The sequence below is a fragment of the Trichechus manatus genome, unplaced genomic scaffold, assembly GCF_000243295.1.
Source record: "Trichechus manatus latirostris isolate Lorelei unplaced genomic scaffold, TriManLat1.0 scaffold00051, whole genome shotgun sequence".
NCBI classification, from domain to species: Eukaryota; Metazoa; Chordata; class Mammalia; order Sirenia; family Trichechidae; genus Trichechus; species Trichechus manatus.
Genome location: NW_004443987.1, coordinates 543,925 through 558,565, shown reverse-complemented (window position 1 = coordinate 558,565; position 14,641 = coordinate 543,925). Strand labels below are relative to the sequence as shown.

The 14,641-nt window shown below is 44.9% G+C and overlaps 1 protein-coding gene across 2 annotated transcripts in view; it reads left to right on the top strand.

Moving 5' to 3' along the window:
• DRP2 (dystrophin related protein 2) overlaps nt 1–14,641 on the top strand; it is a 50,260-nt gene that overhangs the window by 29,721 nt on the left and 5,898 nt on the right. For both annotated transcript variants that reach the window (XM_004377531.1, XM_004377530.1), the window contains exons 10-20: nt 250–324; nt 2,220–2,421; nt 2,624–2,709; nt 4,828–4,985; nt 5,324–5,490; nt 7,581–7,692; nt 8,818–8,954; nt 9,245–9,310; nt 9,574–9,639; nt 10,531–10,674; nt 12,551–12,788. In XM_004377531.1, the coding sequence (XP_004377588.1) occupies nt 250–324; nt 2,220–2,421; nt 2,624–2,709; nt 4,828–4,985; nt 5,324–5,490; nt 7,581–7,692; nt 8,818–8,954; nt 9,245–9,310; nt 9,574–9,639; nt 10,531–10,674; nt 12,551–12,788 (1,451 nt within the window). The remainder of the gene's footprint in view (nt 1–249; nt 325–2,219; nt 2,422–2,623; nt 2,710–4,827; nt 4,986–5,323; nt 5,491–7,580; nt 7,693–8,817; nt 8,955–9,244; nt 9,311–9,573; nt 9,640–10,530; nt 10,675–12,550; nt 12,789–14,641) is intronic.

Genomic DNA, 14,641 nt, shown 5'->3' with positions numbered 1-14,641 from the left:
GTGTGTGGCATTTTTTTTAAAATTATGGTAGATATATATATATAACAAAACATTTGTCATTTCAACATTCTTCACACGTGCAATTTAGTGACATTAATTACATTTATCACGTTGTGCAACCATCACCACTATCCATTTCCAAATTATTCGATCACTCTTAGCGGAAGCTCAGTGCCCCCTAAGCAATGTTTATTGTGCTTTTAATTTGAATTTCCCTGATTTGAGGGGATCTCTTTCCATTCTTTGCAGCTGATCTGAACAACATTAAGTTCTCAGCTTATCGCACTGCCATGAAGCTTCGCAGAGTCCAGAAGGCACTGCGCTGTACGTATCCCACCGCATTTCTCTTATAGCCTTCACCATACTCCTGCTATTATTCATCTGCCTGCTGTTTTCCATTTTCATCCCACCTTGGTGGGAACTCTCTAAAAGCTGACATATGTTGGCTGTAGACACCTGCTTTTCCCAGGGCCCTTCTACTCTCCCCCAACCCCAGCCTACTTCCCAAATTAACCCCAGAGCTATCCTCCTTGTCCATTTTTCCCTGCCCAACATGGATAATCAAGCAACTGCTCTGTGGCAGAAACTATCCCAGCCCATGGTTTGGAGTCACTAGGGGCTTGTGTTCTTTTGCCATTTTGGGGTTATTGGATGTATCAGCAGAATTGTTGAAGTAAATGCCAGTTAGGGAATGAAGTGGCTGCAAACATAATGTGGCTTCTGGCCTTTCTCAGGGACACTGTCCATTAAAGCTTCCTGGCCCAGCTATGTCTGGCTAGGATGATCCCAGCATTGGAGCTAATTAAAACGTCCTCCTGACATGTATCACATTTAGTCAGTCATACCTGAGCCTTCATAATCAGTGTCTAACTTCTCAGAACAAGGTTCAAGGAAAGCCTAGTTTCTGTTGAAACATGTGTAAAGATAGAGAAACTTAAAATGAGATTCAATCAAATACAGAAAAAAGTATTCTTTGATAGTTACAAGGGTGGGGAGGGAGGAGGAGGGGAAATCACTAACTAGATATTAGACAAGGGTCAACTTCTGTGAAGGGAAGGACAACACACAATACAGGAGAAGTCAGCACAACTGGACCAAAGCAGAAGCAAAGACGTTTCCTACATACATCAAACACTTTGAAAGACAGAGTAGCTGGGACTGGGGCCTGGAGACAATAGTTTCGGGGGACATCTAGGTCAATTGCCATAACATAGTTTATAAAGAAAATGTTCTACATCCCACTTTGGTGAGTAGCGTCTGGGGTCTTTAAAGCTTGCAAGCAGCCATCTAAGATACATCTATTGGTCCCATCCCACTCTGAGCAAAGGAGAATGAAGAAAACCAAAGACACAAGGAAAGTATTAGCCCAAGAGACAGAAAGGACCACACAAACCAGAGACTTCATCAGCCTGAGACCAGAAGAACTAGAAGGTGCCCAGCTACCGACAATGACTGCCCTGACAGGAAACACAACAGAGAGTCCCTGATGGAGCAGGAGAAAAGTGGGGTGCAGAACTCAAATTCTAGTAAAAAGACCAGACTTGATGGTCTGACTGAGACTCGAGGAACCCCAGAAGACATGGCCCCTGGATACTCTGTTAACCCAGAACTGAAACCATTCCCAAAGCCCACTCTTCAGACAAAGATTAGACAGAACTATAAAACAAAAAACGATACGCGCTAGTAACGTGCATCTTAGTTCATTCAGATATACAAGACCAAATGGGCAACTCCTGCTCAAAAGCAGGATGAGAAGGTAGGAAGGGACAGGAACTGGTCGAACGGACACAGGGAACCCAGAGTGGAAAGGGGGAGTGTGCTGTCACATTGTGGGGATTGCAACTAATGTCACAAAACAATGTATGTATAAATTTTTGAACGAGAAGTTAACTTGAGCTGTAAACCTTCACCTAAAGCACAATAAAAAAAAGATGAGATTCAATCACTTGGGAGTTAATACAACATAGGAGATGAGTTAACTCACATCCCACCATCTTCCTGAAAATGATGTCAAATAAAGAACATATGGATATAGAAACATCTTGGGTTAAGTTAGGGGGTCTCTTCTACCTTCCCTCTCCTCGGGTTGAGGGTCTTGGTAAAGGATGAGTTTGGTCTGAATTGTGTCAAATTTGGTGACACTGATGGCCTTATCTCCTTGTCTAACCCCTGGGGTTCTATTTTTGGCTATATTTTTCCCTCTCTCTTTTCCTTCCCAGTGGACCTTGTAACTTTAACCACAGCCCTGGATGTCTTCAATGAGCATGATCTGCAGGCCAGTGAACATGTGATGGATGTAGTGGAGGTCATTCACTGCCTCACTGCTTTATATGAACGATTGGAGGAGGAAAGAGGCATCCTGGTCAATGTGCCACTCTGTGTGGACATGAGCCTCAACTGGCTCCTCAATGTTTTTGACAGGTAAAGTCTTTCAGCCCTGGAAGTCTCCAGTGTGCAATTCAATGGGACACCCTGGAATGAGCATGGTAGGAAGAGGTTGCTCCCATGGTGGACCAGGACCCAGCTCAGCTTGGGACACAGTTGGCACAGAGCCTTGCTGGGAAAAAGACTGCCAAGATGTTAACCATTTACAAATATTCTCAGTCTCTTCTTTTAAACCTAGTGGTCGCAGTGGAAAGATGCGGGCGTTGTCCTTTAAGACTGGCATTGCATGCCTGTGTGGCACAGAAGTGAAGGAAAAACTTCAGTGTGAGTACAACCCCAAAGTCTGGAGTGGAGTTGGGTGGAGGGAGAGGTGTTGTGGGGAGGAGGAAGGGTGTAAGATAAGCAGACAGTAGATTCTATGACTCAGTAGAGGGCTACTCAGGCTACCTTCTGATGCTTCCTGGTCAAGGCTATTGAAAAGAACCCTTAGTGGCCAAAGACCAAGGTGGGCCTAAGACCTGTTATTCCCAGTGGCACCCTAAGGGTGTTTTTTTTTTTTTTTTCTGATCTAAGACTTGGTCAGGAGCTTAGTTGGCTTCCTGGAGTACGGAGGGCCATGCCTTTCTAGTTCATTCTCCCTTGGACTATCAAGCTTAGCCCTATCCCAGACTGACACTGAAGCCATGTCACACTTTCTTCTGGAGACTTATATGATTACATGGGCAGGATGCAATAATCCCCATTATCTGGGAGGTGGACAGTATGTATGTAGTTATGCAGTTTTTAACCTCTGTGGTTTATAGTATCTTTGCTTTCCTCCTCATCCTCCATCTTTTGTGCATCTTGTACACTTTGTGCTTTTCTCCCACACCGTTATCTGTTGTTGAGTGCATGTGTGTGGACCACTGTGCTAAATGTGGTGAATACTAAGTTAAATTAGACATGATCCCTACCTCATGTGGTTTGCAATTCAGAAAAGGAGACAGAAAAACACAGAGAGCATTAAAAAAGTACTAATTAGAATAATCTGAATGACAAAGTATATGTACTATATGAGATAAAAGAAGAGATGACAGTGTCTTGGGAAAACTTTACAAGGAAGGGGACTTTTCAAAACATATTCATAGCTATGACTTCAGTTATGTCTCCCAACATTCCTTTGAGATGGGATGGACAGTGATGACTTATCCCCAATTTACAAGTAAGGAAACTGTAACATAGAGAAGTTCTTGACTTACCCAAGGTCTTACAAGCTAGTTAGTAATGGAACTAGAACTAAAACCCAAGCTCTCTGCCTTCCACTTCTCTGTATTTTCTTAGCCCTATATAAGGTATGAAGCAGATAGACAATAACCTCTGGAGGCAGATTTTCTAAGTTTGGGGTGGGATGAGGGGTGCTCAGAATAGTAGATACAGCCCATATTCAAATATAAGTACCATAGTATATGCCACAGTCACTTAGAGATAATTTTAGATTAGCAAATGCTTTGAATCTTCTTCTATTTTTGGATTATCCATGCCAGTATTTCCTTCCAATTGTGTAGATAATGGAGAAATGACTGCAGTATCAGACTAAATGAGCTACATGAACAGGAGTGGATATGGCAGCCCGACTGTGACTCATGTTCAGGCGCCCCTAAATCCCACATGCCCTCATCTTCCTTCTTAAGGAATTTGTTTTTCCCAGCAGTGTCATATCTGTGTCTGGCGCTGCTCTCACACACAGCTCTGTCTGTCTTCTCTCTCTCCCCTCACTCTCTTCCTGTTGCTCTCTGTGTCTCTCTTTTCTCTCTGAATTCAGAAGTGCTTGTTTTAGAACTCCAGGGCTTCTAGAAGGTCAGGGATGGACTTCTAGGTATTCCAGTTCCAAAAGTCATTAGTTAACCCTTTGGAGGCCCAGTTATTTTCTGCTTTGAATTTTTTATTGATACCGTGTGCTTTCATTAATGGAAGCATGCTGAATCATTGAGTGTGTCTGAATTTTTGGTAGGTAGTATGGATTTTTTTTCTTGCCCCCTCCCACAAGCCTACCCTAAGTGTTTATTGGTACATATGAAGTACCACTGATTATACCCCAGAGTCATCACTGGGGTCTATTGGTACATATGTGTAACAAATAAAAATTTTCAAAATTTCTATTTTTCTTACCAAAAATTCAGACACCCTGTAAAAACATTAATTTGTGGCACACAGCCATTTCTTCAGTTTCAAAAAGTCATAAAGGCCTCTGCCTTGTGGTAGCATGCATTGTCAGTGATAACAACAGCTTCCCAATAAACCCCAGAGGTTGAAAAGGTCATGGTCGCTGTATGTACTGCTGGGCACGAAAGGGTTAAGTCTATGTGCTCTTTCCCTGTCTTCCTTTTCTGCCCTTTGTCCCCACACCATTCTCTGGCCATTACTGCATCTGGGTTGGTCATTACTTATGGTGGGGGCCAGCAGACCTCTTCAGCCAAGTGGCCAACTCAGGCAGCCAGTGTGATCAACGCCACCTTGGTGTCCTGCTTCATGAGGCCATTCAGGTGCCCCGTCAGCTGGGCGAAGTAGCAGCCTTTGGGGGCAGCAATGTGGAACCCAGTGTCCGTAGTTGCTTCCGTTTTGTGAGTATGGAACAAGGAAGGGAGGGAGGGAGAGTGGGAGGAAAAGAGGGAGAATAGGAGGGAGGAAGAGAGGACTCAGAGTAGACTTTTGTTCTGAAGTACTCAGAAGTAAGAGAGTTTATTGGGACGGTGCATCAGGGCAGAGGGTCTCTGGGCTTTTAGGGTCAGAGTTCTGTTGCAGAGGGAGCCAGCTCAAGTAGGACAGGACAGAATGTGTATAACTCTGGAGAATAGGCCAACCCAGGCCTGCTGGTTCCCCTGCTCCTCTGAGGACTGCTATTCTAGAGACAAGATACTTTGCACCTTGGTCATTCCCATTGGGCTTCTTGTTTCCCTAGAGCACTGGGAAGCCAGTTATCGAAGCTTCCCAGTTCCTGGAGTGGGTCAACTTGGAGCCCCAGTCTGTGGTGTGGCTGGCTGTTCTGCATCGGGTTACCATTGCTGAACAAGTGAAACATCAGACCAAGTGCTCTATCTGTAGGCAGTGCCCCATCAAAGGCTTCAGGTAGGAAAAGCAATACATGCTGGAGTAATAATAATAAACATTCAGTTTTACGTACAAATCATACATTACAAAGCAATACATTGTTTAATTATTATATAATGACAGCTAATCAGTTATACAGGATCCCTGTTGGCACAGTGATTAAGTGCATGGCTGCTAACTGAAAGGTCGGCGGTTCAAGCCAGCCACTCCATGGGAGAAAGATGTGGCAGTCTGCTTCCCTAAAGATTTACAGGCTTGAAAACCCTATGGGGCTGTTCTACTCTGTCCTGCAGGGTTGCTGTGAGTTGGAATCGACTTGATGGCAGTGGGTTTGGAATCTGTTATACATTATTATATTGTTGTAATCCTTTCTATTTGCAGAATGTTTAACTTTTAAAAAACTGGCCATTAGGAAATAGTTTATTTTGTTTTAATTGTATTATGAAGTATTGCAGACCTACAAAAACATAAAGAGAATAATATAAAAACACCTATGGTGTGCTGGCAAATGTGTAACAACCTGCTCCCTAGAAAGAAAAAAGGAAACTTGATTTGAAGCTAAGGAGCCCTGGTGGTGCAGTGGTTAAGCGCTCGGCTCCTAACGGAAAGGTCTGCAGTTTGAACCCACCAGCCGCTCCTCAGGAGAAAGATGTGGCAGTCTGCTTCCGTAAAGATTACAGCTTTGGAAACCCTATGGGGCAGTTCTACTCTATCCTGTAGGGTTGCTGTGAGTAGGAATTGACTGGATGGGGTGGGTTTGGTTTGGGTTTTTTTGATTTGTAAACCAAAGAAAAACCAAATCCGTTGCGATCGAATAGATTCCAACTCATAGTGACCCTATAGGACAGGGTAGATCTGCCCCGTAGGGTTTCCAAGGAGCGCCTGGTGGATTTGAACTGCCGACCTTTTGGTTAGCAGCTGTAGCTCTTAACCACTACGCCATCAAGGTTTCCTTTTGATTTGTAGCGGTTGCCAATTTCTGTGATGTGAATACTCCCGCCATGGCCGATTTCAGGCGACCAACATGAGGTCCCTGAACATAGAGTTGGAAAGAGATGCATAGTAGCACACTATTTATAGTATGTCCACCATGAAGATACAATCGACATAAATAACCTCAAGAGCATAGATCATAGGAAATAATTAGAAGGTGGGGAATTTTGAGTATTTATTACCTTTAATATAATTTATTTAACTGTAAGTTTATATCATTTAATTTTTTTTAATGATGACTGTATTTAACAACTGGCTTGTAAAAGTCCTGAAACTTTAACAACTGGCTTTTGTGAGCTGGTATGAGCTGGCTCCAGCACCAAGCTTAAGAAGTAAATCATTGTTATAATACATTTGAAGCTTCTCTGATTACATTCCCTTCTTTCCTCCATAAAGGTAACCACCATCCTGAATTTGGCTTCCATCATAAAATGATCAACTTTTTAGCCTTGTAAAGCAGGAGCATGCACTGTCCATATAACCCCCACTGCTTTTTAGAAGATGAGCAAATAAGGCACAGAGGTAGAATGTGACTTGCCCAAGTTCACACAGCTGATATTGGATCCTCTGGCTCCTCCCTTAAGTTGAGGCATTTCACTATTCTATGCTAGTCAGGCTTTGGCCCTGGATCTGAAGAACTATATTCTATAATAATAGAGTTGTTATTATTGTAAAGGTCCCTTGGAAGTAGCTTTTAGCAACTTGCCCAGGGCTGGTAGAAAAAGTTGCCTTCATATTGGAAGTGTAACTTTTCCAGGGTAGGTGGTAATACCTGTGAGTCTGGACCCTTTGGGGTCCATCCTTGTTTAGATATCTATTCGATCTAATGAGATCTTTACCCCTGCCCCCCCTTTTGAAAAAAAAGTGGTGAGACCATGCTATTTCCCACACTTCCTGAGGATCTGAGCTTGTGATTTCATGGAGATTTATGGTTCCTAGAATAAGGCTATTCATCTGCTGAGGACTGAGATACTGCTGTGTATAAAAGGTTGAGTTGGTTATGGCTCAGTGCCTTACCCTCTTCCAATGTGTGCGTATATTTGGATGCTGGGGGAGTAAGGGGGATTGCTATGGTACATTGGATTCTCTTTCCTACCACCTCTCATTTCCCCAAGGTACCGGAGTCTGAAACAATTTAACGTGGACATCTGTCAGACCTGCTTCTTGACAGGCAGGGCCAGCAAAGGCAACAAGCTACACTACCCCATCATGGAGTATTACACCCCGGTATGGAGCCTCTGGGCTGAGTGGGAAGGGTAGACAGCTCTCAGGTACTAGGCCCTTGACCTATTTTGCCAAGCATTGGTTAACTGTATTCTGCTATTCTTTGGGAGCATTCTCCAAACAGTTTTTGCTTCACCAGTTTGGGGGATTCAGGCCTCTTTAGTCTTTCAGCAAAGCTTCTTCATCACTGGGGCCATATCTGGCTTCAGCAGCCTAGGACACCTCAGCCATTAAAAAGGCACTCACTATTTTACTGCAGACGGAAGTCTCAGGAAAAAATAGAGCAAGGCAGTGCCAAATGACTAGCCTTCCATTGCTCACAGTTTTTCCTGAGTAGCTTCCTGTATTGCTCCTGTACTGGGTCACCCTGTCTTTACCTGCTATTTTGTAACTGCTTCTATGTCATTTTTTTCTACCCTTTCTAGTCAATACCAAAATTCGTTCTCAAATTAATTGCTCAGTCCCTTGGGGGGGGAAGGTATATTCTTTACCTGGGCCCCCAATTCCACTTGGTTTTCATTGGAAAATGCCCTTTATAGTCACCTGAGCCCAGATGGGTCAGCATCCCTGAACTCTAACCACAGAATGTCTCCTTTGCTGTATTCAAGACTCACAGTTCCGTGCTTAGCTTCCTGAGCTGATTCTGCTCCCTAAACTTCTTTGTCCCATTTTGCCCCCCAAAGCCCCAAGCATAACCCCAGCTCTCTCACCTTACATCAACATCTTTCAACCTGTTTTTCCCAAATCCATATTTCCAAACTAAATATCTTTTCTCCAAATTCTGTTGGCACGGAAACGTGTGATTCAGTGGGAGCAAGGATCTTTTATATGTATAAAAAAAAAGAATTAATAAATATGTGCTCATTACAAAAGAGTCAAGTTATATCGAGGTGTTTAAAGTATAAAGCTAAAGTCCCCTCTCTCCTCACCTTGACCCCTACCCCTCCAGCCCAACTTCCCAGAGGCAACCAGTATTCACAGTTTGGCATGTATCCTTCTCGGAGCAGGGTGTAGTAGCCGTGAACGAGTGGATTACCAGTCACGTTCCCTGCTCTAGGGGAGCAGCCATACCTTCCCACCATACCTGGAAGCCATTAGGGTGAATCCTTCTGCCCTGTCTCTTTCTAGACCACATCCAGTGAGAACATGAGGGACTTTGCCACAACCTTAAAGAACAAATTCCGCTCCAAGCATTATTTCAGCAAACACCCTCAGCGAGGTTATCTGCCGGTGCAATCAGTGCTGGAGGCTGACTGCAGTGAGACGTGAGTACTGGTGGCTGAGCAGGGGCTGCGGGCATCCTCACTGAGCCTGGGTATGTGCTCAAAGAGGCTGAGACCTGAGTGGGCTCGGGAAGTGTTCCAGGGCAGATGTGACTAACGATCAGGGCAGTTCAGCTTGGACCTGACCAGGAATCTGGCCTAAGAGTCTGGAGTCCAGTCTCTGTATCCTGTTTCCAACAGCTCTTGCCCATCTCCTTAACTCAGAGGGCCAGGAAACAGGCTGCCCAGCTGCTCAGTCTTTGCTCCTTTGAGTCTTTGCTGCTTTCTTCTAGGCCAGCTTCTTCCCCGATGTTACCACACGCTGACACACACTCCCGCATTGAGCATTTTGCCAGCAGGTACCACCAGGTTTGCTGGGAGTGGGAAGCGGGGTGACTGTAGCGAGTCCAAGGTGGGAGGGGTTTTCACTGGGGATGAGGAGAATGGGGTCAGGGCTGGCAGGATGTGCACAGTGGGGCATGCAGGAGCCGGTGAGTCTCAACACTTAGGGATGGTTGGGGAAGCCCTCAAAGGGGACGATCCTGTTGTGGTATTAGAGTCCTGGAGATGAAAGCAGGCCTCACACCCTTTTTTCCCTCCTGTTCCTGCTCTTTCTTCCCAGGCTTGCTGAGATGGAAAGCCAAAATTGCTCCTTCTTTAATGACAGCCTGTCCCCAGATGACAGCATGTGAGTTTCCACAGCTGCTCGTTTCCCAGGAATAGTTCTCCTTGGGATCCTTCTGCCACTGTTTGGGAAGGGTATAGCCTCAGGGGAGGCGGGGGGAGTGTGATGGTTAATGTCCTTGACTCCCTAAGGAAGGAAGGCTTCTTTCTGGGCACAGTGTTTGCAAGAGAAGCAATCTGCCCTCTACCAACTGAGCTGGAGTATGAATGATGTGCTATCTCCCTGCCATCTGCCCAGGTCCCTTCTTGTTGCAAGATCCCATTCTTCTATGCCCAACTATGAGGGAAGAAGAATATGCCTTCATCTAAAGTTGCAAAAATGAGCCATTATCTCATGCCCAAGATTTCAAAGCCCCATCTAGTGCCATGCCAACCCAGGAGAGGCATTTGGAAATTTACTGAATTGGCCAGAGAGACTCCATGGTGCTATAGCCAGAGAAGGAGCCCTTCACCTATACGGAGAGCCCTGTCCTGCTCAGAAGGCCCAGGAGATACGGGCTATGTGGGTCAATCTGGCCCTTACTGGGACTCAGGCAGGCAGTGATGCCTCTCAGAGGGTGAGCAAGTGAGGGGAATGGAGTGGGGAAACAGCACAGAAAGGGAAGTAGGTGATTTGCTCGTTGTTTCTCAGAGAGCTGTAAGTAGAACTCAGAAGACCCAGCATCCCTAAAATCCTCTCTCCCAGTACCCCCACCATGGTCTGTGCCACCTTTGACCATTTTCTTTCCTCTTAAGCCTGAATATTTGGCATTTCTATCTCTATGTGACTTAGAAATGAGTCCTCCACCATGCATCTTCTGGGGCTTTCCTGAGCTGAGAGCTGAGAACTCATAACCTAAGATGTTTCTCTGTTCAGTGACTGACCCCCTCCTTTCCTCTCCCCACACCCATGTAGAGACGAGGACCAGTACCTGCTGCGGCACTCCAGCCCCATCACAGACCGGGAGGTAGCCTTCGGACAGCAGGCCCCATGCAGCATGGCCACAGAAAACAAGGGGGAGCTAGAGAAAATCCTGGCCCACTTAGAAGATGAGAACCAGTGAGTATGGTGATGGCACAGATTTGTGTGAGTTCTAGAGTCAAGACTGCTTGAATTTAAATCCTGGCACTTCCACATACTAGCTGTGTGACTTACATTCTGTGACCCTCTATTTGCTCATCTGTGAAATTGGGATGATGTGAAGATCAAATGAGATCAGGCATATAATGTATTATTAGCCTGCTGCTTGGCTTATAGTAAGGGTTCAATAAATGCTGACTATTATAATAATTGAAGTCCCTGGGTGGTGCTAATGGTTAACGCGCTCAGCTACTAACTGAAAGGCGGGAGTCCACCCAGAAGTGCCTCAGACAAAAGGTCTGGCAATCTACTTCTGAAAAATCAGCCTATGAAAACCCTATGCAACACAGTTCTCCTCTAACACACATGGGGTTGCCATGAGTTGGTGTCAACTCTATGGCAACCTTTTTTTATTATTATAATTATACTTGAATCCTTTTAATTCAACCAAAATTTATCCGAGTAACCCCTAGAGGCAAACCACAGAGAATACAGAAAAGAGTATGACATGTCCCTGCCTTCAAAGAACTTCCAGTGTTGGGAATAAAAAAAGATACTTATCACTTAGTGAAAGTACTAAAGGAAGAGGAGGATGACATTACATAGAGCATTTGAAGCCTGGAAGAGGAAAGATGAAGAAGCTCACAGGGATGGCATTCATCTCCATAAAGTAGGAGTTACAGCAGGGGCATAGGGAGAGTTCAAGCCACTTTAGGGATATGCAATAGAATCCCTAGCATTCCTTAGAGCTGTGCTTCTCAAACATTAGTGTGCATACAAATTGCTTGGGGAACTCATTAAAATGCAGATTATGATTCTTAAGTCTGGGGTAGGACCTGAGTTTCTGCATTTATAACCAGCTCCAACGTGATGACCATGCCACTGGTCCACAGACCACACTTGGCGTAGCAAGTCTTTAGAATGGTGCTACTATGAGTTGGGGGTGCAGAGCAGGGCCAGTCTGTGAACTGTTTGTTAGTGATCCAGGACAAGATAAATACAGAAACAATGAGTGAGCTTTTAGAAACTTTTATAGCAATTTGACATTGACATGACATGCATAATTAGTGGACTCATTGAATAGGGTATAGACAAGTTTGGGTGTTGCTGTCACATGTGATGTGAGCTGTGTACTAATCATGTGCATTGGGACTACATATTGGCCCACAATGGACTGGGGGGAAAAGTCCTTGTTTTTCACTACAGGCAGTTTGAGAACTACTGCATTAGAGCGGCAGTGGGCAGGCCCTGGAGGATGTTGGGCAGAGAGTGATTGTGTTCTGTTGCAAACCAATACAATGATCCCCAGAGTAGGCCATATCTCTGGAATCAGTTTTCTTCATGACCCAGCATGGATGTTCAAAGTGGACCAAAGAGGGGGGTCACGGAGAGAACAGGCAAGATGTGTGACCTCTTGCTTATGTTATATCTTCCCTTGGAATCTAAAAATCTAAAAATGGAGTACGTGAGTCAGCGACCCTAATGCCTCATTTATTTGCAGACTGTGTTTCTGCCCAATTTTAAGGTCAGAATTAATCCTCAAAGCACCACATCAAAGCACAAGACATTTGTTATGTGAAATGTCAGTTCTCTCTGCTCTAGATCTAAGGATGGCAGAGTAAATGATATATGTGCTGGAGGGGAAGTGAACATGGCCACTGAAGCAAGAACACTAGGGGTAGAGGTGGGGATGGGGGAGCCAAGAGATTGCCCACACTAGTCCTGGTTTCAGGCTAGTCCAGACCAAGCCCCTCACCTTGTCTGCATAACTGGTCTAGGTATGAGGAGACATCTGGGACCTGGACAGTCGGTGCCCTGTTAAGGCCATATGTCTTGGCTTCTGTATCCTTGGCAGGATCCTCCAGGGAGAGCTGAGGCGCCTGAAGTGGCAGCATGAGGAGGCTGCTGAGGCACCCACTCTGACCGAGGGCTCTGCTGACATAGCGCATGGCCACCACAATGAGGAGCTTCTGGCTGAGGCCAGGATCCTTCGACAACATAAGAGCCGCCTGGAGACACGCATGCAGATCCTTGAAGACCATAACAAGCAACTGGAGTCCCAGCTGCAGCGCTTAAGGGAGCTGCTCCTGCAGGTGTGGCTGAAGACAGGGAAAGAAACAGGGCAGCCCTCCAGCACAAGGGGAAGGGGTGGGGAGTGTGGCAAAGAGGAGGAAAGAAAGAGCTCCTTGGCAGTGACTATTACGTGACTCCCAGAAGAGAACTAGGCTGGCAATTGGGGAGGGTGAGGAGAAGGAAGGGGCTGGTATGGTCACGTAGCTTGGCCAGTTCTCTACTTGATCTTCCACTCCACCCTCGTGTGTTATTCTCAAGCCACTGTGGGGCCAGAGGCAGACCTTTTTTTTTTTTCATTGTGCTTTAAGTGAAAGTTTACAGTTCCATTCAGATTCTCATAGAAAAATTTATACACACATTGTTATATGACCGTAGTTGCTCTCCCTACAATGTGATAGCGCACTCCTCGTTTCCACCCCAGATTTCCTGTGTCCATTCAACCAGCTCCTGCCATTTTCTGGCTTCTCATCTCCCCTCTGGACAGGAGCTGCCCATTTAGTCTCATGTATCTACTTGAGCTAAGAAGCACGCTCCTCTCAAATATCATTTTATGTCTTATAGTCTAGTCTAATCTTTGTCCGAAGAGTTGGCTTCGGGAATGGTTTTAGATTTGAACTAACAGAGAGTCCGGAGACGATGTCTTCCAGGGTCGCTCCAGTCTCAGTCAGACCATTAAGTCTGGTCTTTTTACTAGAATTTGAGTTCTACACCCCACTTTTCTCCTGCTCCATCAGGGACTCTCTATTGTGTTCCCTGTCAGGGTGGTCATTGGTGGTAGCCGGGCACCATCCAGTTCTTCTGGTCTCAGGCTAATGGAGTCTCTGGTTTATGTGGCCCTTTCTGTCTCTTGGGCTAATATTTTCCTTGTGTCTTTGGTGTTCTTCATTCTGCTTTGCTCCAGGTGGGTTGGGAGCAATTGATGAATCTTAGATGGCCGCTCGCTTGCTTTTAAGACCCCAGATGCCACTCACCATAATGGGTTGCAGAATATTTTCTTAATAAACTTTATTATACCAATTTACCTAGATGTCCCTGAGACCATGGTCCCCAGACCCCTGCCCCGATACTCTGTCCCTCAAAGTGTTTGGTTGTATTCAGGAAACTTCTTAGCTTTTGGTTTAGTCCCTTTGTGCTGACTTCCCCTGTATTGTGTGTTGTCCTTCCCTTCACCTAAGATAATTCTTACCTGCTATCTAGTTGGTGAATACCCATCTCCCTCCCTCCACACTCTCATAACCATCAAAGAATGTTTTCTTCTGTGTTTAAACTTTTTGCTGAGTTCTTATAGTAGTGCTTTCATACAATATTTGTCCTTTTGTGACTAATTTCTCTCAGCATAATGCCTTCCAGATTAATCCATGTTATGAGATGTTTCATGGATTCATCGTTGTTCTTTATCATTGCATAGTATTCCATTGTGTGAATATACCATAATTTGTTTATCCATTCATCCGTTGATGGGCACGTAGGTTGTTTCCATCATTTTGCTATTGTGAACAGTGCTGCAATGAATATGGGTATGCATTTATCTATTTGGTGATGGCTCTTATTTCTCTGGGATATATTCCAAGGAGTGGGATTGCTGGATAGTATGGTACTTCTATTTCTAGCTTTTTAAGGAAGCACCAAATCGATTTCCAAAGTGGTTGTAACATTCTACATTCCAACCAGCGGTGTATAAGTGTTCCAGTCTCTCTACAACCTCTCCAACATTTATTATTTTGTGTTTTTTGGATTAATGCTAGCCTTGTTGGGGTGAGATGATATCTACTTGTAGTTTTGATTTGCATTTCTCTAGTGGCAGATGATTGTGGGCATTTCCTCATGTGTCTGTTAGCAGCCTGAATGTCTTCTTTTTTTTTTTTTTAAGTTT